Raw genomic sequence first — 25,266 nt, forward strand, 5'->3', positions numbered from 1 at the left:
GATAGATCGACAAGTGATCGTTAATCCAAAGATTTAAAGATATAAATTCTATTTTCTCAAACTCAATTCAATCATTGATTTGTGAAATCAATTCGACGCCAGTCGGAAGTTTTGACAGTCAAACAACGAAAAATCGTAAAATGATGATCTTTAGGACTTAACTACAATGATATAAAGTTGCTTGACAACTGATTTCTGCTGTAAACGACTTGTAATCCATGTAGAGACTGCCAAAGGAGATGTTCTGATAGATTCAAACAATCGCCATGATTGCTTTAAGAAGGTTAGGAAGGAAGGTTTAGTAGCTTTAGAGTCGATCGATATATTACAAACAAATATTGTCTATTTATAATATTATTGAAATGAAAACTTCTTTATGACGTTGTGCACTTCTTGTGATGGGTAAATAATATTAAACTCGCGTCAGAACACGTGGCCTGATCGAAAATTCGTAAGACGGCAAAGCAAACTGCAAAAGTCAAGATGTCATCCGGTGTCAGCATAGAAAATATATGTCAATGGGTGTCAGTTTCATTTTTTATTCATTACATTTTATTATTTAGGTTAGGTTTCGAATTTTTCTTCTGCCGGCACCTGGAGTGCAACCCGTTGATTTTTTTTATTAATAAATATAGTTCAAAAAACTAAAAAACACGCTTTTATGATAAAATCAACTAAAAAATAGAAAAATATTCTATTTGACCCTTTCATACATGCAGGGTAAGATAAGGATGTATGTTGATCTCTTTACTGAAAAACGGAGTTACTCACTGACAAACATACAAGTGAAGCTAATATAAAGCCGCGTTTTTGTAAATTTGACGACCCGCGTGGCGGAGCGGTCATCATACCGGTCTGACGCGCAAAGGGTCCCGGGTTCGATTCCCGGCCCGACAGATATCTAAATGATGAATTTAGATTTCTGTTTCTGGGTCTGGGTGTTTGTGTATTTGTCTATGTGTGGGTCCATGGCACCCACGACACAGGGAATCCTAGTGTGGGGCTGTGAGTGTAGAAAGCGTTTATTATTATTATTATTATAAAGCGTGTAAAAATAAGGCAATGGTTAAGTTAAACATTTATTAACATGTCAAGGACTTTGACATGTAGATTATAAAAATGTCAAGAAGTCATTATGAAAATTTATTTGTTGAGTGAAGCTTTTATGAGCGTCTATTTTGAACTTTATTGAGCCGTCGTGTTTTATGAGTGAACTTTATTTTTGAGCGTGCCAGAAGGCATATTTTCTGGTTTGGTTGATTTTGATATATTGATAGGTGTCGCTACTGTGCTCTGGCTTAAGGGGTGTGGTATGGGACTTAATCTAATTTAGTTGAATAGTTAGGAGATAATAAATTTGCAAACAGGAAAGATACTATAATAATCAGCCAGATGACAAATACCGTCTTTCTCTTTGCCTTAAGCGCAAAAGATGCTAACTTTTAAATTTTATCATCATCATCATCAACCCATTATTGCCCCACTGCTGGGAACGGGTCTCCTATCAGAATGAGAAGGATTAGGCCTTAGTCCACCGCGCTGGCCAAGTGCGAATTGGTAGACTTCACATACCTTTGAAAACTTTTTTTTTTAAGAATTCTGAAGTATGCAGGTTTCCTCACGATGTTCTCCTTCGCCGTTTAAGTCAGTGATAATAATTAACTTCTAATACGCACATAACTTTGAAAAATCAGCCTGGGATTTGAACCTCGGACCTCTCGATCAAGAGGCCGCGTTTTTTAACCACTAGGCTATCACTGCTATATTTCAAATTTTACATACTCACTAAACTTGTACTATGCAAAATAATATTTTCTCAAAGTAAGTATGTTAATAAATTTGCCCTAAAAATAGGCATGTCCTAAAAACTGAAAAAACCTGAATTTCCCTTGCAATATCTTTACGAAGCACAAACAAAACCGCTTACCAGAGCTATAATATTATTATCCTATTTTCATCTCAAGTACCAATTGAATAACATCTGTTTTTGTTCAAGCTGTGTATCGACTTTCCAATTAATGGGCCAATGGTATGCGGATCTAAATTTTGTGCGGAAAATCTTTTTAAGCCTAAAATAAAGGTTTGTTTTTGTAATATAGGAGTAACAGATGTCCATCTGTAACCTGTAATAAACTCGAGATAAGATTAGATTCCTACCTAAGGTCGAGATGCGCCGCTGCCCCTGAGTACTAACCTGGAATGCCTTGGAAAAGTATATCTCCCTAACGGTACCCCTCAAACAAGAACATAGCAGCGCTCAACCCTGCTGTCATTAGGCAGAGATAGGTGTGGGGATGGTGCCTCTTTTATTTTTACCACACTTCTTTACGTTGACCTGTATGTATGTATGTAACGGAATCTTTGAACTCGATTTTTACCCACTTTGAACGTTCCGATTAATTTAAAATTTTTAACAATTATCGAGAACCGATAACAATACACGATTTAAATAATTTTATCCCATTCACGTCATCAGGATCGTCAGGAATCACGATTAATGACTTTCCTTGTGCGATTTTAGCGGGGTTTTTAGTTTTTAAACTATAATAATTATTGTATTTGTTGTTATAGCGGCCATAGTTAAAGTAACTGTAAAATATCAAAGTATCTATTATCGTTCAAGTAATAGAGAACTCTGACGGACGGACAGACAGCGGAGACTTAATAATAGTGTCCTGTTCTTACCCTTTGGATACAGAACTAAGGTAGGCAGAATCTCATTGGTGATTAATTTACAACTGTCAATCTGCCACATAATTATGCAACTGCCATTTGCTTTTTACACCATTTCTTTGCTAGTAATCTGCATCAGTAGTGAAAGTTCATTAAGTTTAATTTCCTTACTTGTAATAGATTGTATGAGTATGTAATGAGTTGTATTAAAATGATAAGTGTAGGTGCTAGCACGTGTCTCCTCCCAGAACGATAGGGACTTAACTTTATCTCTTTACTCTAAGATATAATCCGCGTAAAACTGCACGTCCGCTCTGAATATAGCTAAATGTATCGCGTCGCCATAGCAAATTGTATGACTACACCTGCTCCCAACAACTTCAGAGCGGACTAGCTGTTTGGCGCGGACTATACAAGGGTGCCTTTTCCTGACGCGCGTCTCTATGCCTGCACGAGCGACCCATTGGCTGGGCTGGTATTTTAAAACAATTGTTATTAATTTTATATCTTCCTAAAGTAAATGTTACCTATCCTTGTACGTAGGTACTTTTTTTTCTCTTTACGAGGAACCTTCAAATACCCGACGACGTGGGAGCGACGCCGGGTTATGTGAGATTTTTACCGCACTAAAACCCCCCGGTGGCCGTCCTCAACGCTTGTTGGAGAGCTCCGCGATCTCCGACGGAATACAACCGGAGTCCTCCAAGCGCAATGCCCCGATCGGGCTCTGCACTGGTGGAGCAGTTTTTACAGTGTTCACACATCTGTTGTTCACGGATGGATGCGATCACACATATCGCCGTCCTTCCCGGGGCCGCTTGCTGGACGGTTCGAGCTCCCACTCTTGCCGCCCGCAACCCCGGAAGCCCCCTTTTAGTCGCCTCTTACGACAGGCAGGGGATACCGTAGCCCTTTTCTAGTCCCGGAGTGTCTAACTACAAGGACATCCTTGTACGTAGCTACTATTTCATAGGTAAGCTTAAAGAACACTTCTGGAACTCTTTGTATTTATGAGCATTCCGTACCTGAAGTTTAAACTGGGAAAGTTAAGTGTAATAAATCTAACGATAATGTCTTGAAATATGTACGTACTTACTTTTTTTAATAAATACAAAATACAAGATCCATGGAATTAGACTGCACAACACATGTCCTGTACTATACTTGCTGACGTTAAAATAATAAAAAAATTAGCGGGAAACATAAAATTAATGGCTTCCTTTGAAAAACTATTATTGCTTTATAAATATTGGGAATATTGCAGACATATCAAACTATACTTAATAATTTTTAATATAAATAAATGTTCGGTAACAATCAATACGAAAAAGCTGCCGATTTTAATAACTTTTTTTGTATGTATGGTTGAATAATAGCATAGGTATAATTCGCGCTAAACTACTAGTCCGCTCTGAAGTTGTTGCGAGCAGCTGTAGTCATACAATTTGCTTTGGCGACGCGATTCATTTCTATATTCAGAGCGGACTAGCAGTTTTACGCGGACTATACCTTTGAACTCAATAGGTGACTCTATCGTCCATATGATCGTAGAGGTCAAAATTTTTAAGACAGGATATCGTCTGTTTAAAACAGTAGTTACATTATATAATTTGTGATACGTAATTATCCAGATCTACGTTTAAGATTCCATAATATATAATGGAATAAGCAACACGCAAAAATTATAAAATTATTTACGCTATATTTTTCCGTGTAAATCGTGTCTAAGTGTGCCTATGTTCTTCAGTGTGCGAATAAACGTTAAGAGAAGTTAATGGCGCGGAAAGCAATGCCGACATGTTTAAATCTGCATGTTTTTTTGACGTTTTCCCAATCTTGTTGCCATTTTACAGATCGGTGCATATCAAACAAATTACTGTAGGTAAAGTACTTATAAGTACCTAAGTCTCGTAGGATTCGTAAGCCTTTTCCTTTTGGTAATTTCAAGTCAGTGATAAATTAATTTACAGACATCAAAAATATTAGAATCAGTATTTTTATTTGTGTAGCTTTTTGTTTTATGGCTTTACTGACTCACTTCTGGGCACGGGTCTCCTCTCAAAATCAAGATGTGAGGGATTAGGCCATAGTCTACCGTACTGGCAAATGTTGGTAGACTTCACATCTTTTTAGAACGTTTTTTAACATCTTTCAGGTATGCAGGTTTCCTCACGATGTTTTCTTTCACCGTTTAGCAAGTCATAATTAATTTCTAATACGCACACAACTTTGAAAAATCAGAGTTGCATGCCTGGGATTTGAACCTCGGACTCCCAAAGAGAGACCGAGTTTCTTAACCACTAGGCTATCACTGCTTCACACGAAAAATATACATGACTTTAAATCAATCGACCTTTCAAGTGGAAATCTATTTGTAAATAATGTTTACGAAGCAAATGTACCAAGAAACTAATGTATTTTTGTATATCCAGCGGTTAGTCTAGATTTCAGTGTAAACAGTTGGATCTAGTTTATTTAAAAGTAACAGACGTGTGGTTTTGGTGCGAATTGAAGAATTATTGCTTGTTTTTAGTCTGCGGTTTGGTTTCTTGGATATTTCTAGGAAATAGATCTGAACACATTAACTTAGCAATTTTTCTGCGGATTTGTGCTCAATAGCTTCCAAACTTCAAAGGTATATGACCGATCAGTGGTCATTTACCTACCTAATTTTACCTTGATTCTAGAGCATAGGTAATAGATCATATTTTAAGGGATAAGATGCAGCAATCGGAAGCTACATACATAGCTACATTTATTTCAGAGCTCATCACAACTACTAAGAAGAAGACAGTAGAAATTAGGTCCATTTCTAACTACTTACTTAAGTCAATATGTGTAGAATTCTAAATATATAAAAAGTTATCATAGAGTATCTTAAACACGCGAATGGGTACGAAAAACTGTAATAAAGTAAAATAAAATCTATATAAAGTACTTCTGTTGTTACAGGAAAACTTTAGTAACCCAAGAGGACAAGTTCCAGTCCCAAGTAGCAGCCCTCACAGAGCTCGCAGACTCCAGGTGTGGGGAGGCGGAGCGAGCGCGCGAGCTGGTCGCCGCCTGCCGGAAGGACATCGAGGCCAAGGACCTTGAAATACAGCGTGAGTAATGTATAGCTGTCTCTTTTTTTACGGTACTAAATATTACGCTAGAGGGAGAGAGCTGCATAGGTTACATTTCTCCTACATATTTATGCTGCCTTGGTACTTTTATCTAGTGTGGGTTTAAATTTGTACTATGATTTTCGAAAAACTATTACGACAGGGGTTCCTTCCGAATGTTTTTTGTTTTGTTTTTTATTTTCAAAATTTTGGACAACAGATTTTTATATTTCTATGCTAATGTAGTTCCCTAAATTGCAATGATCCTAGTCGATTCCGTAATTTATACTCGTAAGATCAGTTCCTAATTTCGTACAAACGAGTTTGAAAACAATGATTCTTGAAACTGACCGCCTGGTACGTCTCTTTGTAAAATAAAATGGATACTAGGCGAGCAGCAAATCTTAACGGTCATTCCCCTATAGTGGCAATCTATCACTAACCGGACAGCACCTCCGGTCGCTTCACTCTTCATTTACAGCGAAAATCAAAACTGACAGACCTATAAAAGTATTTACGGGTAAGTCCGGCATCGGAGAAAACAGGGAAATAAACAGTTCATCCGGTCATTGACTGGTCGAAGCGAAGGTCGGGACAGTCGGATACCGAGTCGTATTGCCACAAATCTCGCGACAAAACGTGCAACCAACTGATCTGGACAAAGATTGTGGTTGGCGCCTCTCCAACGCATATGGCTTGATATCACCGTCAGGTGACGTTCACCCCGGGAGTTGTACAATATGAAATCGGTCTGAGATACCTACAGCTAACGAAATACGAAGAAGTCAAAGATCGGGAAAACTGAAAGATATTCAGCAGAATTGACGTAGGGACCGGGAAATAAGACGAAATCTAATACAAATTCGAAAGATATCTCCGATATACCTACGCCTTTTTATATAAACCCATACCGAACACCAAACCTGATGAGGGCTGGTCACTATCGCCTACTAAACCGACTATAATCCATTTTTAGCAAAAACTAACCACAGATGCCTTTGTGACAAACTTCTAAGAACTGAAATGGAATGCCTCGACAGAGTTAATCTACCTGACTACACCCTGTAGCCAATACACAAAAACTTGACAATGCTGTTTTAAGAAAAAAAAGTAGATGTGGCTATAGTGCTGTCCAAAACTAACATAAAATAATCTTTAATTAGGCAAAAATAGGTCCAATGGCAAAATATCCATATTCCCACCTTATATTCTATTGTATTTTATGTAGAAAAATACTACATATATGAACTGTTCCAACTTCGTCGCGAATTGGTCTAACGCGTACCCAATACGTTTCAAATAAGACGATCAATTTGATCACCTATAGACTATTGTAAAAACTACGAACAAAGAACACTCCCTTGGCGTCCCTCCAAGATGTCGCATGCTCCCCGCGTGTGACGTTGAGTACACGCATTAAGTACAGTGTATTCGGAGGAATTACATCATGAAATAATGTATTGTTTGGCAGCCACTCTCAGGAAACACCAGAACAATAAACAGAAAAACTGATACTTTGTGTACAACACTCAAATTACGAGATGTGGTTTGACATTAAGAGTAGTGTAACATTCAAAGAAATAAAACGTTGATTTTATCATAAAAGCGTGTTTTTTAGTTTTTTGAACTATATTTCTTTTATTAATTTTTATTATTAGTTGTTATAGCGCCCATCATTATGCATCGTCTGTAAAAATCAAGTGTCTATCTATTACGGATTAAGAGATAAGCCCTGTGACTAACGAACAGTCAGCGGAGGGTTTCGTTTTACCCTTTGAGTACGGAATCCTAAAAATCATTCTACAAGATGGCATTATTATTTTTCAAAACTAAAAATCAATCTAGTAACATTGCGATGAACTTTCTCTAAGGCGCTTTCTCTCGCCTCGAAAATCATTAATCCTGAGGATGTTGATAAGGGCAATGGTACAAAATTATTAAAATCGTGTATTGTCATCGGTTTTTGATAATATTTCAAAATTTTGAATTAAACTGACCGTTCAAAGTGGATAGAAATCGGGTTCAAAGATTCCGTTACTCTGTTACGTGCATACATACATAAATACATACATATAACCCAAACTAAAAAAAAGCGTGTTAAAAAAATCATTAAGATCGGTTCAGTGGTTTAGGAGTGAAGAAGAGTCAAACAGACAGACAGACAGAGTTACTTTCGGATTTATAATATTAAGTAAGGAGTAAGGATTACTGCTCTATTACCGAGCAAAGTATGAGATTAGACCACCACCACAGGTATAATCCTACTCTAATACAGATGGATAGACTTTACACATTTTCGAGAACTCACTTTCAGGAACCTTTATTCAGGCATATAGATTTCCTCAAGACGTATTCCTTTGTCGTTTAATCATGTCATAATTCATTTCTAATCCGTATACTTAGAGTATGTTCGTAAAATGAAAAGTTTTGCTTAGGATTTGGAATACTGAAACCCCAAATGATTCGGTTCGAAATCACTAGGCTGCCATATAAGATCCTGTAGTTAATTACACATAACTGGGACCGACGGTCGCACGTGCTCAGAAACATGATGCGTATATTAAGAAAAAAGCAGTGATAACCTAGTGGTTAAGAAACTCGGCCTCTAGATCGATGGGTTTGAAGTTCAAATCTCAGGCACGCCTCTGATTTTTCAAAGTCAATTATCTATCACTAGCTAAACGATGAAGGAAAACATCGTGAGGAAACCTGCATACCTGAGAGATTTATAAAACAAAAATCTCAAAGGTATGTGAAGTCTACCAATACGCACTTGTCCAGCGCGGTGGACTATGGCCTAATCCTTCTCATTCTGAGAGGAGACCCGTGCCCAGCAGTGGGACAGTAATGGGTTGATGATGATGATGTTAAGCCACTATCAGTCGGGTGATCGATAGTGGCAGATGGGTATCTGACTACTAAACGCACCAAAAAATATTCAACTTTATATATCAGTTAAGATCAAAAGTACATAAGCCTTACATTTTCAAAGCATTAATGTCACACAAAAAGCTCTCGTGAATACAATTTGGAATATGCTGCAAAATAATTTAATTATATTGTATAGAAGCAGGATTATGTTAAAGTAAATTGAAATATATTAATTTACGTACAGTATTTGTATGTCTCAGTCAAGCTTATTAATTACAGTGGCACTTGTATTGAAAGTAAATAATATGTTTCCGTGAATATGACGCTTTACAAATCAGCGCAGTTTACTGAACCATAGAAGAAAGCGAAGATTACCAAGAACTGAGACGTAAACAAGGACATACAAACACACATAAACCTAGCTATATATTAAATCTCTTTGACGTAAATAAAAGTTAGATATAAGTTGTTGTTGTGTAATATGTTGTTTTTTGTGTAGCAAAGAAGTATAGGTACAGTCTATTCGATGGTAAATTACTCGTATCACTGCCGCATATTACGTCTTTTTAACACACTTTTATTAGCTTGGATTGTATGTATGTATGTATAATTGTGGAAAAAGTGTGGGGCGCTTTTCGAACCTGATAAGTGGAGCACCCCACGCTTTTTTCACAATTATACTATTTACTGTTCCTTAATTGATTCTTAGATTGAAAATTATTTTCTACTAATAGCGTGTTTTTTAGTTTTTTAACTATATTTATTGTATAATATAGGAGTAGCAGACGTTTATGCAATCCACCTGATGGTACCTAAGTATGGACATATGTAATCAACTCTAAATAAGATTAGATTGTTACCTGAGGTCGATCTCAGATGCGCCGTTATCCATCAGCCTCGAATGCCTCGGAAACGTATTGTTCCCTTACCACATCCTTCAAACCAAAACACAGCAATGCACTGGTATTATTTTACAGAAATGGTCCTACCATATTTTAAACTGCTTTTTTATTGAAGGTGGTAGAACCTTTGTGGTTGTCGAACCACAAAGGTGTCCGAGTCGTCCGGTGGCACCACCGTCACACCTATTTCTGCCTCATAACAGCAGTGTTAAGCACTGCTGTGTTCCGGTTTAAAGGGTATGGTAAGGGAGACGTACTTTTCCGAAGCGTACCAGCTTAGTCCTCAGGGGTGGCAGCGCATCTGTGGCTGACTTCAGATAGGAATATCCAATCCTATCTGGGATTGATTACAGATGTCCATGGGCGGCAGTAGTCACTTACCATCAGGTGGACTGCATCCTCGTCTGCTACTCCATATTATAAAAAAAAAAATATCTGTCATCAACCACAGATAGGATTGGATAGGCATCAATGTTAGATAGGAATCTGAGGTCGGTCACATATGCGTCACCGCTGAGAACTTATCAGGTAGACTGTACGCTCTTGTGCTCTTCGATTTCAATTGCAAACATGCCACAACAAAAATTCACCACGAGGTCGGTTACTGAGTGACCGCTAGCATTTTCATAAGTGTTGAGAGACGCGAAATTCCGAAACAATCTAAAAGTAAATAGACCACATTCCGTATGGGAAACAGGGCAAAATATAAATAATTTTGTTAGTAGGTACGTTGATGTCGAAATCACATATTCGGAAAATTGCAGGTGTGTGCCAGAAAATGCTTGGAAACTCAACGTACTCATAAAATCACACGCTTATGTAACAATCTATTTGCAGATCATTAAACCTGTAGACAATGACACCGGACACCGGACACCATAGGTATATTTAGATTAAGGATCGGTTCGCACTGGACGGTTTGGCGTTTATATACATGATGCGGAAAAGAAGCATTGATATGAGTTCTCTGCGCGTAAACTTTGCGCAGGTATGCTTCAGAAAAGCGTGTTATTCAGCGAATTCGTGGAAATTTCTCAACTTCAATGTTCTAAAAGAGGATATAACGATATACACATTGTTTAATTATAACGGATTATATAAAATACTGAGTACATTGCAAAAAAATAGCTTAAAATTAAAATTTGCATTTCGTTTACTCCAACACGTGTAATCTATTAAATGAAAGGTATTATTGGTGTTATTATCTCGTAATAGTATCTAAGCCTTTCCTTCTTCTCCCTCTCCCCTAATAACAGCCTTAAGTCTAGCCGCGATTTCAGCCAAAAAAGTCAGAAACAGGATGGCTTTAATTTTACTTTCGACTTATTTCGATGACTGCGTATTTATTTTTTTCCTTACTGGAAAATATTTTCTTTTTGCATTGCGCCAATCATTTTCCACATAATATAATAATATCAATTATATGTTTTTTTAAGTATAAATATAATCTGGGGGCACGGTAGTACCACCGCCAAGTCGAGCAATTATACTTACCACGTCAAGATTTGATTGCTTCCGGTCCAAAATCTCACGCAGTCAAAGCTTTAAAAGTTCTGCTTAAAATAAAATGTCATGGAACGCAACTAAAAGGAGACACAGTATTTTTAGATTAGCTTTTGTTCTCGGCTTCGACCCTAATCTGTAATTTATTGCATTTGGTCATTTTGTAACATTTTATTAGGTTTCGTAAAGCTTGGAAGGTTACCAGATGATATTATGTAAAATATCATAAATTTGGAGGATATTATAATTTAATTATAATGTATATTGTATAATAGTAATTCTATCTGTAATTGATGTGTCTATCTGTAATTTCAAATTTATACTGTCATGAACTAGACTTCGAGCTGGGAAATACTCCCACAATTAATAACAGAAGTGTTAAGCGCTGCTGTGTTCTGGTTTGAAGGGTGTGGTAAGGGAGACACACTTTTCCTAGACATTCCAGCTTAACCCTCCAGGATCTTGTCCCATCTATAGTCGAACTCATCTTATCTGGGGTTAATTCCAGATGTCCGTAAGTGGCGGAAGCCGGACCTTCAGCCGGATTGCTACTCCTATAATATAAAAATAACAATAATAAATAATTCCACCAGAAATGTATGCAGCAGCTATGACTGTGTATATGCATGAATTTCTAAAATTATACATAGTATATAATTATGGCATTTTAATTTATCTCCAGAGCTAAAATGCGACCTGGAAGCAGCATACAAGGAGTCGGAGCTGGTGCGGCAACGCAGCCGCTCCTTGGAGGAGGAGCTGGCGGCGGCGAGGAGCTGCTCTGCAGATCTGGCAGAACAGCTGCAGAGGCGGAATGGTTAGTAACATTTCATTACTATTTTGAAGATATAAAAAAGGGAATCTCGAAATGAGATGTATCTAAAATGGCAGTATTTTGAGGTGGACCTTAAAATGATTTGATGTCTGTGGAAATGACCCCAAATCGGAACTTTATTTAAAGTCAAATAGTAAACTAAAATGGTTACCACCGTTATAGTACAATTAATGTGAGAGCGTTGCACTCCAAACAAAAATATTCACACTACCTTCAAATCTTTGATGAGTAATATCAAGGGTATAATTTTGTCAATTTTTCAGTCTTGAAATTTTTGTCCATCAGAAATCTAAATTCCTCTCAAATATTCTTCCTGTTACCTTCCAGATGAAGCAGTACGACAGCTTAGAGCAGAACTAGAAGACGCGCTTAACCGCAGATTAGAATTAGAATCTCGAGTGGAAGCGCTAGAGAGGGACAAGGCTAGGTTAGAGCAGGAGAAACTGATACAGGAGCAAAAGGCACAGGAGGTAAGATTAGTTATGATTACTTATAAACTTACTTAATTTTGATATAAGTAAATTCTTAAGTGAAAAGCTGAAATTACCTACTAATCTAGTCGATAAAAATTCTCATAAAATCAAAGATTCTTTTATGAACCATAATTTTGAAGAAGACACTTTACACTGAAGAATAAAAATAGTGGTCAAAAATAACTCCAACACGACAACTTACTGATTGTTTTTTTAAATATTAGGTGAATCTATTAGGAATTTACTGCATTGCTTTAAAGAAATCGATACAGAGACTTTATAAGATTTGCTAAATATTTATGAAGACTAAAATAAATCTAAAAGATGAGGTCATTTTAATTTACACTTCCTGTTTTTCACGCAGTGTGGATGTGTTCTCATGAATCCTTTCGTTGTCTATGCGTTGGCGAATCTACGTAACAAAATATTTTAATGGCGGTAATCTGGTTATTAATATTATAACAGCTGTATTGCCAAAATTTAATCATAATTTTATCAGTTTAATTACTTTATTTATCATCCCTAGGCCCTAACAGCAGCGGAAGCGAACACAGAGAAATGGCGGGCCGCACACGAGGCGGCGCGATCGCAGGCGGCCGCGCGCGCGGAGCGCATGCTGGCCGACTGCGAGTGGAAGATGAGGGAGATTGAGAAACGTGCGCGGGACGCCGAGAGGGAGAATCGAGAAGTGAGTGTAATATATGATTTCTATTATGATAGGGCTCTTTTTGTTTGCTGGGTATTGTATGCTTCTTCTATGCATCCCTTAGTAAGTATTATTTCTACACTTTTGTAACGATGTATTTTTTCAGCTAACATCAACAGTAGAACAGTTAAAAGCAGCGCCCCCAACACCCTCCCACGTGGCAGAGCTGACCCAGCTCCGAGGGTTAGTGACCGAGCAGCAACGCTCAGTGCAGTCGCTGACGATGCAGCTGCAGCGCGTGGAGACCAGGGAGGAGGCGCTCAAGCTGGAGGTCCACCGGCTGAAGGATCTGCTGGAGAAAGATGCTGTCATCCTTAAGGATAGGGATGAGAAGCATTTGCAAGTGAGTGACGATTGGGGAACGTAACGCAAATTGTTTTAATGCTACAATAAGCCATTGGTAAGAAGAGCAATTGCTATGCCACCGCATTTTTTTGAAAAGTTTATCTGTAACTCACATACCAAATAATGGCAATTTAACTGAGAAGTCTATTTGTATCTAATCTACTAAATTCTTACCTCACTGGCAGATCTAATTAGAAAAGTCGTAACTAAAAGTGCCATAAAACAAAAATCATTACTTACCCTATGAAATAGCCTTTTGTGTGAAAAAATGTTGGGATTAAACAGCCATGTTTTATTACCTAATGTTCACTGGTGCGCTTTTGTAGCACATTTTTCATTTGGTACTTTTAACTAGGACATCAAGCACCATAAGTTTAGAGCTTAATTGAGTTTTGTTAGTTGTCATCATTAATTGCATGACTAACAAGGTACTTTTGGTTTTCGGACCAAATGGAGTTTTTGTAGCGCATTTTTCGTTTTGTACCTGTTCAAAGAATTTCGGTTTTCCGACTAAATGAAATTTTATAAGACCATCATAAGGATATCCTAAAAACAACTTACTTTTGTTTTAAAAAAACAAAGTAATTTGCGTTAAGAACATCCTAAAACAAAATACTTTTATCTTTAGAACATCATAAAACAAAGGACTTTTATCTTTAGAACATCCTAAAACAAAGTACTTTTGATTCCAGGACATCCAGCGCCTAGAAGCGCAGCACGCGGACAACATAACCGCATTAAAGACGGAGCACGCGGAAGCGATCGCGGCGGCGGCGTGCTCGCGAGCCGCGGCCGAGCGCGCACACGCCGAGCGCACGCGGCAGGCGCTCGCCAACCTGCGCGCGGACCACGAGCGGGACGCCAAGAACGCGGAACGGAAACTGAGAGAGGTTACTACTAGGGTGAGTGGTACTGTATGTTACGGCAAGAATGACAATTATACGGCCAAAACGAAGAAGAAGATACACGAGAGAGTATTTCGTATTTATGGCACTACTAGCGATTGGGTACAACGTGAAGAACGCTGAGCGGAAGCTGCGGCAGATGATTGTTGCTATATGTAGCGGCAAGAATGACTATTATATGGCCAAAAATACGAAGTACTACATGAGAAAGTGTAGTATTTTTTGTATTTATGGCAAAGGTGGTCATACAAAACCACATACGAAACTGAGAGAGGTTACCACAAGGGTGAGTGGTCCTATAAGAATAACTATTATATGACCAAAAATAGGAAGTACTACACGAACGATTGTAGTATTTTATATCTTTTTGGCAACATTTTGGCGATCGGGCGCAACGTGAAGAACGCTGAGCGGAAGTTACGAGAGGTTACTACTAGGATGAGTGTTGTTTTATAATATAAAAGTGGCGGACGAGCACACAGTCCACCTGATGGTAAGTGGCTACAGACCCCTAAGCTAAGGCTAAGATTTTATTCCTACCAGAGGTCGGCCACAGATACACCGCTGTCCCCACTACCCGCTAGGACTAAGTTGGAAAGCTAAGAAAGAATGCTGCGGTTATTTTAAGTTCTGCGCGGAAAGTGCTATAAACGAAATATTAAGCTATATAAATGAGTATTAGTGATGTTACCATAGATGTTAAGAAAAATTACTGCACGGGTGAATGTTAGGTACATATTAATAGTTGATAGTTAAATTCTGTGGTTAAATGCTATTACTGTAAATTCTACTACGCATATTACAAATGCTGTGAAGGTTACGAAAATAGTTGCCGTGTATTAAACACGGCATACTCTGAGCATTTTTCACTATTACCAAGATTTCTTTTTAACTGACTTCAGAGAAGAGGACGTTCATGTTTGACTGTATTTGTTTAAGCATTTGTATTTGAGAGTGCCCTTAAATGATTTATAACAATAACTTTTAATAACCCCTTCATATTCCAGTTCGAGAACCTCAAGGAGGTGCTCGCGAGCAAGGAGGCACAATTCGAACACGCGCTATGCGAGGCGCACAGCAAGGCGGACTGGGACGTGATGCAGCTCCGCCATCTGCTGGACAAGGCGGACATCTCGTACGCGAACAACGTCGAGAATATGAACGAGCGCTTTGAAAGAGAACGCGGTGAGTGTGGGCCCTACAGAACCAAAATTGTATCCATCTTTTGTGACAATACTATATTCGATTACAGTAATTTTAAATCCTTTACAGCTGTCAAATGGGGAATCGAATGAGTGTTTCGCAATGAAAACTAGTAAAAAATGTACACATCTTCTGCCATCACGGAAATCTAGCAGTTTACTTTCGGTTCTCATAAACATAGCATGTCTCTTGTGATGCGATAAAACATCCTTAATTCTTTACCTATTTTTTAGGCGTCAGATTTAACATTACATTGCGTGAAGTTAGCTCACCACTAATCCCTACCTTGTACATGTCTTAAGAAGCGACTAAAGTTTTAATCTAAATGGACAGTAGAATCACCTTACAAAGCTATTCATCTACTGCGATCGATAACACACAAGTATAGCGATGATGACAAAATCCACGTGATCAAGAAAGCAGCAGCAACACAGCAGAACTTTTGAAATCTCATCCAACCACATTAAAATAAATGTCAATATAATTCCAGAGCGTCTAATAAATGAATGGTCAGAGAAAGTCCGCACGGTGGAGGAGGAAGCGGCGACAGCCGCGGACGAGGCCAAGAAGCTGCTGGAGGCCACGCGCGCGAAGCTCGTCGCTGAGAAACTGGACCAGGTCAACAAACTTAAAGAGAAGCATCGTCAAGAGATGGGTGAGTTATTTTGTAGCAGTTAATAATTGGCTTCAGGCTCAAGGAGAAGTGTTTGTCTCCTACTAGCAGGCAAGAGACAATAAACAAATTTTTCATATGAGTCAGGACGAGTCAATGACGAGTAAATTATCTATATGAAATATGCGTTCATATAAAGTCCGTAGGTATTTGATAACACTTCCATGTTCTTGTCTAATAGGTGTGTCATTCAGTCATTTGAATGGAACAATTGCCAGTAGACCAAGTCAATGTCAAGCCTTTCGCTTGTACTAATTAGTAATTGATAGACTTGATTTAAGTTCACGATTAAATTACTGAAGGTCATCTATAACCAACCTTAAATAGGATTTATAAAATCTGTTATGGTGCCTTGATAAATAAGAGGTTATTTCCACGTTAATCAAACCAGAATACAAAAATAATGAAGAAGTAATAAAAATCCTAGCCACATATGATAAATTATTGTATGACAATATTCTCATGATTGTAGGCGGTATCGCGTTTTCAGATGAACAGTGGGAACTGTTTATGACTGATAAAGAGAACTGCCTCGCGAGGATGAAGACGGAGTGCAGGCAGGAGGGGGAAGAAGAGAGAGTGAAGCGGGAGAAGGAGTTGCTGGAGGAGATCGCAGGTAAGTGGAGTAGATAGCTGTAATGTGGAGTGAAGACGATCATTAATCTGACATTATATGATCTGTAGCGAATGAATGAGTTCTAAAAGGTACATTGTATAGACAACATCGTCTTTTTATTCAGTATCATTTTTTACTCAGTGTCTTCCCTCCACATTACCACACATTACATGGCCATTAGAGTAGCAATAATTCTTTTCGTTAATGTAAGTAGAATGCAATTATCAAAATTAAGAACTGTGAGTTTTTGCCAAGTTATTTGCCTATTGGTATCATCAAAACGAAAAGTAGAGACAAGTTAACGACTACAAAACTCTAAATTTTACCAGAGATTTAATAGGTAAATCCGGAAGTACCTAAGTGTTAATGGAGAAAAAGTAAATTATCTCACCAAGTAATTATCGTTTTGCACATTTGACTATATAACTTTATGAGTTTGTTATTTTAATTAATAGATATGATGACATACGTTGAATATACAGATTCACTCTTTTTTCACTTATTGGTAAACTATTTGAAGTGAGAGAAGTTTTATTTATTACAGTTAAATACAAAAAATGTTAATTCTTCTTGAGATATTATCAAAAAGGTCAACAAATATTACCACATTCCGTTCGCAGAACTAAAGTCGCAGATTCACTCGAAGTCGTCGGATTACGACAACTTAGCGGTTCGGGCGGCGGCGTGCGGCCGTACGTTGGCCGTCACCGAGCAGGAGTTGAGGTGAGTGGCTAGAAACTAGTGGCTTATGACTGCTGCTGATGTATTTCATGTCCTATAGTGAGTTAAATGGGTTCCAGAATTAGGGAGACTTAAAAGTTATAATAATTGCGAGTAGAAATAAAATCACAATACCCCCAATCACATTTGTGGAATGTTAAAGTTTGACAACAACTTCAGCGAGGTTAGGTTATTTATAGGTTAGGTCATTTAGTTAAGAGAATGCCACTACCTATATATTTAATAAGGGTCTTTCGAAAATGTTGAACATATTAACAAATGGGCTAGCTCGTGTCTATGGATCATAACAATATTTATAATTCATAGACAAAGTGGTTGTATCTGCATTGAGACGGGGGTAGTTGGGGTAAAACAAAATACCAGACCCTAGACTTTTTTATCAGATGTTTTTAAATTTATAGCCACAAATTAAATACAGCCAAGAAATATTTGCATCAATATATTTGCATGCTAATATGCTTGTTTCTAATGCTTTTTGAAGTGAAAATCGTTCAACAAGTAAATTCGCATGAGGGTTGTAAATTCGCATAAAATTATAAATGAATCAAGGAAAAATATTAGGAAAAAACTCAATACTTGTATCAGGGTGCCTTGTTGTATCGATTTTCATGCCATTAACAACATCATAACAATTTTTAACATAATTCCAAACATAATTGGTAGCAAAATTTAGTCCTAAACATGTTCTTGAAATTATTATTTATATTAAATGCACCCGTTTGAAACTAATTCAGTTATTTGAAATATTGTCTTTTGGACGAATTTGGCTACCACAATGCATGTCCAAATTATCATCCGGTGACTAAACGCCTTATCGTGGAACCATACATATATTATGTTTTAAAAGCATACAACTAAAGAAATATATGTTGTGTAACGTTTTCGGTATAATTTCTGTCACGGAGATTAAGGATTGATTGATTTGAGCTAAAGTCAAGTTTAAGTGGGAAAACGAATGACAAATTACACTTTAGCCTTTCAACAAATCATAAGTGGACATCATAAAGTTTATGAAATCACTGGCCACTAATGAAACTGATGTAAGACTGACTGTTACAATTTATACAATTATGTTTTAGAGCGACTGTCAGTGACAGAATGACATGACGAATAAAATGACGATATTCAATAAGAAAATTGAATAACACGGATATTTTCCAGTCAATTGCAGAAAGCCCCAATAGAGCGACCTAGCTTTAACCAATGAAGGTATTGCTGAGATTTTTCTATAATCAATAAACGTTTTATCCGCAAAACAGATGTAATCCAACTTATTCTAATGTCCGAAATATATAATCCGTGCTAGGAATTGTACCATATATTGTAGAAGCAAATGACTAGTACTTTCAAATACTTCTAACTTGTAGAATGTATCAAAACTGTGACATGATAAATGTATGTTTCTTTAACGTAAATAACAAATAACTGTCTATATAAATCAATATATCATCACACATTTACATAATAAATATATCACCGATACATATCATTGCTTCATATACATATCATTCACAAATTCAGTTTTTCGAAAACCATCAAAAAAGTCCAAAAGGCAGTATTTACATTTCAAACAATAATATAGTAAATAGGCAAATAAGATATTTCGATGTATTTTTAGTTGAGAATTTGCTAGTAGTAGGACCGCCAGTAACTAAGATTGCAATCTGGGGGCACGGTAGTGCCCCGCCAAGTCGAGCAAAAATAATATATTTTATTGTATTTATGTTTATATTTATGCACTTCCTTTTTCACAACAATTTAGTTTTAATTTATTGAATGGCGGCCTTTTTGAAACCACATTTCGCTTTGGCTATTTCTTTATATTTAAATCTTAGCACAAGTTTTAGTATGCATTCTGCTAATACCACGATCTTTATTTCCGAATTTAGTTTTTTTTTTTTATATTTTTACCCGCAAAATTCGAAAAATAGTCGATAAATATTTTCACATTCTTTTTTCCCAATATGGAACGGTCTGGCATCAATCCCTATAATTAATGATAGATTGAGTCAAAGCACAGAACAAATTATAGATCGTTATACTGTGGCCAAAGCGAAGCGTGGTCGGGTATATCTAGGAAAAGTTACAGGAATAGTGCGTAGAAATTCCACATAGGGTATGTTTATACGTTTATAGCGTGCGGTGGGTGGGCGCGCTCGCGGCCGGCTGCGTGTGCGTGTGCGCCGGCTCGCTGCGTCTCGCTCTAGCCACCTTCCTCCTCTCGCTCGCACTACTCTTCTATATCAAGATGAGGGGCGGGAAACTCGAAACGGAAAAAAAACTATGATTTTTGTTAACATTTTTGAGGCATAAGCAATGATGTATCAGCGATACGATTTTTGAGGCAATGTCTAAAATACCTTAGCATGTTGTATATTAAAAAATAATGAGATATTGTTGAATTATAACACTTACCATCATCTATTATGTACATAATAGATTTTGTCAAGGTAATATCAAGTGTTTATGATAAATAGTAGATACTTACTACAAAGTAGTTGTCTTGAGGCTTATTATTCCTAACACAATAATGAGGCAAACAATTATGAATATGTAATTTCTCTAATAATTTTACGTAAATATGTTGTTAAAAGGTTTAACCTGCTTGTATCTAAGGTTCCGTGCCCGAAGGGTAAAAACGGAACCCAATTACTAAGTTTTATATAGATGTACTGTGAAAAATGAGATAACACCGTTAAACTTATTATATAAAAAATCGAATTGCCTTGCAAAAAACTAATATAATGTTTATATTTTATTGAAGACTAAGATAAGACCGCATTAGCATTAAAATTTCTTATTTTCTAAAGAGAGTGATAGTAAAGTGGGAGATCTTTTTATAATAAATGCTATATAATATAATGTAACAAGTAACAAAACGATTCACGACAACATAAGGTCATGAATTGTGAATTGTTTGTAACTACCATGATTCCAATTATTAGTCAAAATTAATTTCTATAGAACTATTTTTGATCTCTAGCTTCTATCGCTACAGAAAGTGTTTCGCTATAGAAACTAAACTGGCAAATACTCTTCATAAGTGTGCATAATCTTTTTTAGAAAGAAACATATGTTTACATTGAAGTTAACTCTTATATTTAAAAAAATATGCAAAAATACATATGATATTTAGTTACCGACTTAACCTCTACGGCAGCAAAGCTCGGATATCAAGTGATTAGACAATTTGTCAGGAATTATTCTTTCGTTATTTATTTTTTTTTATATTCAGAAAGTCAGGTAGGTATCTACGCTTGCTTTGCTCGCCCACTGACTAAATTTTATGTTTCTAGTTATAGTTCAGGCTGTGTGGTAATGGATCAGTTAGAACAGGTATCTTTTATATGTATTCGATTAGATGCCTTGTTAATGCGGTCTTGCCCTAATATTAGATATCTCGCTAATGCGGTCTTAGCCTAATTAAAATTCTTAATGTTTTAAAAATATTTAACATTAATTATAAGATAAGAAAGGCTAAAAATAATATTTCTATTATTGTATTTGAAATGTAACTGCCGAATTGGACTGAAAATCGACAAATCATTGTCAATTCATTTATTTGTATTTATTAGGTATTTGTTTCATTAATTCATTGCATTTCATAATGTGCCAATATATTAAAAATTATTTAAAAATACAAATATAAAATGAAAAACAAATAAAGAAAGACAAACAAACAAGATACGCGCGAAAAACATAACCCTTCCTTGGCAATCGGGTAATAAAAAGAAGACGTTTCAAAAGTTTAAGCCCAGCGCCGACACTCATAATTTGTGTAATTTTGTTTAATATTTTCTGTATATTTCTAAGATACAATTTATATAAGTACTTACGAGAAAGTGATACAATATTATCGGTAAGTTTACCTTCTTTTGATATAAAAAAAACATCTTCGAAATAATAATATTATTTTCTTAATAATATTTTTTATATTTTTGTGGCATGCAGTGAATTTATGAAAATATGTTTTAAGAATACCATTTGATCATTATATCGATTTATCGTAAAAAATATCATATTTATATATGTGTTCTCGAATATTGTATTTTTCATCATCTAGTCATATTTAGCTTTAGCTAAAATAAATTTTGCTATGGTGGAGGCTATGTATTGTATGTAAAACTACCTTTATAATAGCTCAAAAGATTGTGATTGAATAATGCTTGGTTTTTGTAATTTTTTACTGTTTTTCACAAAATTTATAAATTGCAATTTTAATAAAGTATATTCTAAGGAAATTACATTTATTTTTACCTGTGTTCATCGTATTTTGGATTAATTTCACATAATTTAAATTAAACTGAAATATAATTTTCAACTTTTACAAATGACTATGACACGATTTTTGTCTCACTTTTATTTCCCGCCAAATTTTTCAACACAAGGCTATGGTCAATACACTTTTTAAACAAAGATACTAAAAGCATACAGCCAAATACAAGTTAACTGTTTGACCCTAACTAACGCAACCAGAGAGGCTCTGGAGAGGGAGAGGTTGATGCGAGAGAAGAGGTCGGAGGACGCCACCAAGATGAAACAGATGGAGAACGCTTCGAGGGAACAGATCGAGCATTTGGGCAGGAAATGCGCATGTTTAAGGAAACTGTAAGTACAAAGATAACATTTTGTTAATCTATTAGTACTTAATATGTTTTTCCCCAAACTTTTTAAACTAATACTTTGTCAAGTTTAACTTTTATAGATACGTAACGGTTGCAACAGATGACCAACTATTTACTCATTAAAGTAAAATATTTGTAGTATATTTTCAAACTTTTTATAAATTAAATTAAACCTATTCCAATAAAGAATTAAAGACTATTCGAAATATCACAGTAAACTGTCAAATGAATCGCAAGTTTTTATTTGTTATTTTTAGTGAAATTAAATTTTAATTGTTGAATTTTAAAATTATTATTTGAATAAGTTAGATTTTATAAAATTTTGTATTGTTCATGCAGTTTCATGCTCATGTTATATGCTCATGAATAACTTTAAACATGAAACAACTCTTGATAAGTAATTAATTGAAATAATTTGAATTACCTGAGTATTTGTTATACTTACTCAATTTATTTGCCTTCAGTGCACTCAAAGCATTTAACAATATCATCCTTACGTGAGCCTATAAGGAATTTTTATTTATTATTCATTTATTCTCAATATCTCAACAGTTTCGACGACATGCGCGGTCGGCTGGCGGCCCGCGAGCGCGCGGCGGAGCAGGAGGCGCGCGCGCGGGAGAAGGAGCTGCACCAGCTGCGCGCTGAGGTCACCAGGCTCACTAAGATACTTGTGGAGGAGAGGTACTATTATCTTATATATAAAATTCTCGTGTCACAATGTTAGTTACCGTACTCCTCCGAAACGACTTTACCGATTTTCACCAAATTTTATATGCGTATTCGGTAGGTCTGAGAATCGGCTGGTATCTATTTTTCATACCCCTAAGTGATAAGGGTTGTTCACTCTTAACATCTTTTTATTTATATGGCAACACAACGTTATCCGGGTCAGCTAGTATACCATAATAATATTAACTATTTCGTTGTTATTCATTATATTCATGCTATATGGTGTGATATAATACATATTTTTTACTTAAAAATGCTTTCTAATTGACTAGAAAGAGATATACTCTTTCCAGACAATTAGAAAGTTTTTTTTTGTCTATAAAACTAATGTTTAAGTCAAAGATATACTGCTATAATATTTTTAACGCTAAATGGTACTTGCCTAATTCTTTTTTAGCCTTTTAATTTGACATGCCACGATAAAAAGGTAATTTATTTATTTACTAAGTCCAGAGCTTCATTTATTTATAATATCTAATACTTAATATTAAAGTAATAGCTTGCATCACTTGTATTACATAAGTATAAAATCATTTTTGTTAATTTTTTGTTTTTAAGTATAAGATAGACAAAATATATACATGTAGCTGTATTATGTAAAACAAATTGATCCTAAAGTTAACTATTTCAGTTCACCAAAACTCGGTGCTAGGACGCGAGCTGACGGCTGCGAGAACGCCATCAAAGCTGACGAGATCGCTAAGGCGACCGAGCCCACCGCGCCGCGACGGAAGGGTATATAACTTTATATTGAGTACGTACAGTTTTATTAATTATCCCCCATTCACCAGGACACGCCATCTATGGTAACTCTCCGTTAGCACACTAACGCTTTATGTGTTGTCTGTGTTGAGCTTCAGGAGGTCTTGTTTGCTAAAGTTAAATTACTTTTCAAGATGAATAATGTGACATACAGTATAATTAAGAAATAAAATTTCAAATCACAAAGCCGTAAATAAAATGAAAATAATATTTTTGATTTTTATATTTTTAAGTATTTAAAAATTAAAATACTTAAGTCAAGGTACTCCTACATATGACTTTTTAATATGTAAAATAGTCTGCAATGGTTTGTTTCTTGATCTTGTCATCGAAAGCAAAGGTACATTACTAACTGTTACATCGCTAATATTCAATTTAAACCACGTGTAACATAAACACACATTATTAGACCACATTATTCATTTTGAAAATATTTTTTTAGCAAATAAGGCCTCAAGACATGCGCATACTGTGGAGTGCAAACACTTTGCCAAACATTTACAACTGCTTACCTACACATGCTAATGAACTAGGAAATAGGTATAACAAACATAACACAATACAAGGCACATATTAAAACAATCATTAAAAATCAAGTATTTAATATTAATAAGAGTTATTCTCGTACAGTTATGTTTTTACCGTTATCAATAAATCACTTCTTAACTTACAAAGTTACATAAGTCATGTTTAATTGATTTAAATACTTAACAAATCAATTAATTTACATTACACTCGTTGAATCACAGCTCATACATAAGATAGTTATTTCAAAGATGTCAACATAGTAATAGCGATAGGATTAAACACATGAACTTTTTAATGTTTAAACTTTATATAAGTCACAATAATCAAATTTTATTTATTACCAGACCACCTGTTATAATCGACCCTACTCGTGGGAACAAAATGGATATGGATAATAATAATGAAAAACAAAAACCTCTCTCTTCTCAACCTAAAGAAACCCAAAGTAACACACTAACTCAACAGATTTTCCACAAATCATTCTTTAACAAGACTAGGACACAGTCACTGAGTAATCTGGATAACATCACGCCAGCCAATATGGACTTGGAAATCATTAAAACAGCTGACGGCGATCAATGGAAAACAGCGCCTGAAAGAAAAAGACAACGGGAAAGTCCTGAAGGAAATCAAGCCTTTAAACAAAAGAAACTTGACACTTACTGGCTAAGCCAACCAATACCAACCTCAAATAGGTTCTCCGACCTAAGCGTTGACACGCAAACAGAACAAACCACTGACACCGTTGAAAAACCTGCTAAAGCCCCACCCATATAATATGTTGATCGGGTCAGCATTATCCAACCACTGCTAAAAATGCTTGATGAGGTAGCAGCAGACAACTATGAAGTAAAAATTCTTCGTAACGACCAAGTTAGAATACAGCCCAAGTCTACTGAATCTTATATAAAAATAGTTAAAAATTTGCAAGAAAAAAACACAGAATTCTATACTTACAGACCCAAACAAGACCGCTGTTTCAAAGTAGTACTCAAAAACCTTCACCCCTCTACAGACACAGAAGAAATAAAAGCTGAATTAGAAATGCAAGGACATAAAGTTACTAACA

The 25,266-nt window shown here is 36.0% G+C and overlaps 1 protein-coding gene across 4 annotated transcripts in view; it reads left to right on the forward strand.

Moving 5' to 3' along the window:
- LOC140751364 (uncharacterized) overlaps positions 1 to 25,266 on the forward strand; it is a 51,509-nt gene that overhangs the window by 21,997 nt on the left and 4,246 nt on the right. Inside the window, exons 3-15 of one of the 4 annotated variants that reach the window (XM_073085270.1) lie at positions 5,626 to 5,777; positions 11,736 to 11,870; positions 12,216 to 12,358; positions 12,888 to 13,049; positions 13,174 to 13,410; positions 14,105 to 14,314; positions 15,325 to 15,502; positions 16,011 to 16,175; positions 16,666 to 16,809; positions 17,430 to 17,532; positions 22,027 to 22,158; positions 22,728 to 22,859; positions 23,539 to 23,642. In XM_073085270.1, coding sequence (XP_072941371.1) covers positions 5,626 to 5,777; positions 11,736 to 11,870; positions 12,216 to 12,358; positions 12,888 to 13,049; positions 13,174 to 13,410; positions 14,105 to 14,314; positions 15,325 to 15,502; positions 16,011 to 16,175; positions 16,666 to 16,809; positions 17,430 to 17,532; positions 22,027 to 22,158; positions 22,728 to 22,859; positions 23,539 to 23,642 — 1,997 coding nt within the window. Of the gene's footprint in view, positions 1 to 5,625; positions 5,778 to 11,735; positions 11,871 to 12,215; positions 12,359 to 12,887; positions 13,050 to 13,173; positions 13,411 to 14,104; positions 14,315 to 15,324; positions 15,503 to 16,010; positions 16,176 to 16,665; positions 16,810 to 17,429; positions 17,533 to 19,686; positions 21,792 to 22,026; positions 22,159 to 22,727; positions 22,860 to 23,538; positions 23,662 to 25,266 lie in introns of those variants that run through there. The other 3 variants (XM_073085271.1, XM_073085272.1, XM_073085273.1) reach the window with 3 other exon arrangements.

This window comes from Epargyreus clarus, unplaced genomic scaffold, assembly GCF_041222505.1.
Source record: "Epargyreus clarus isolate Ecla_fem2 unplaced genomic scaffold, WU_Ecla_fem_2.2 ptg000022l, whole genome shotgun sequence".
In the NCBI taxonomy this organism is placed as follows: Eukaryota; Metazoa; Arthropoda; class Insecta; order Lepidoptera; family Hesperiidae; genus Epargyreus; species Epargyreus clarus.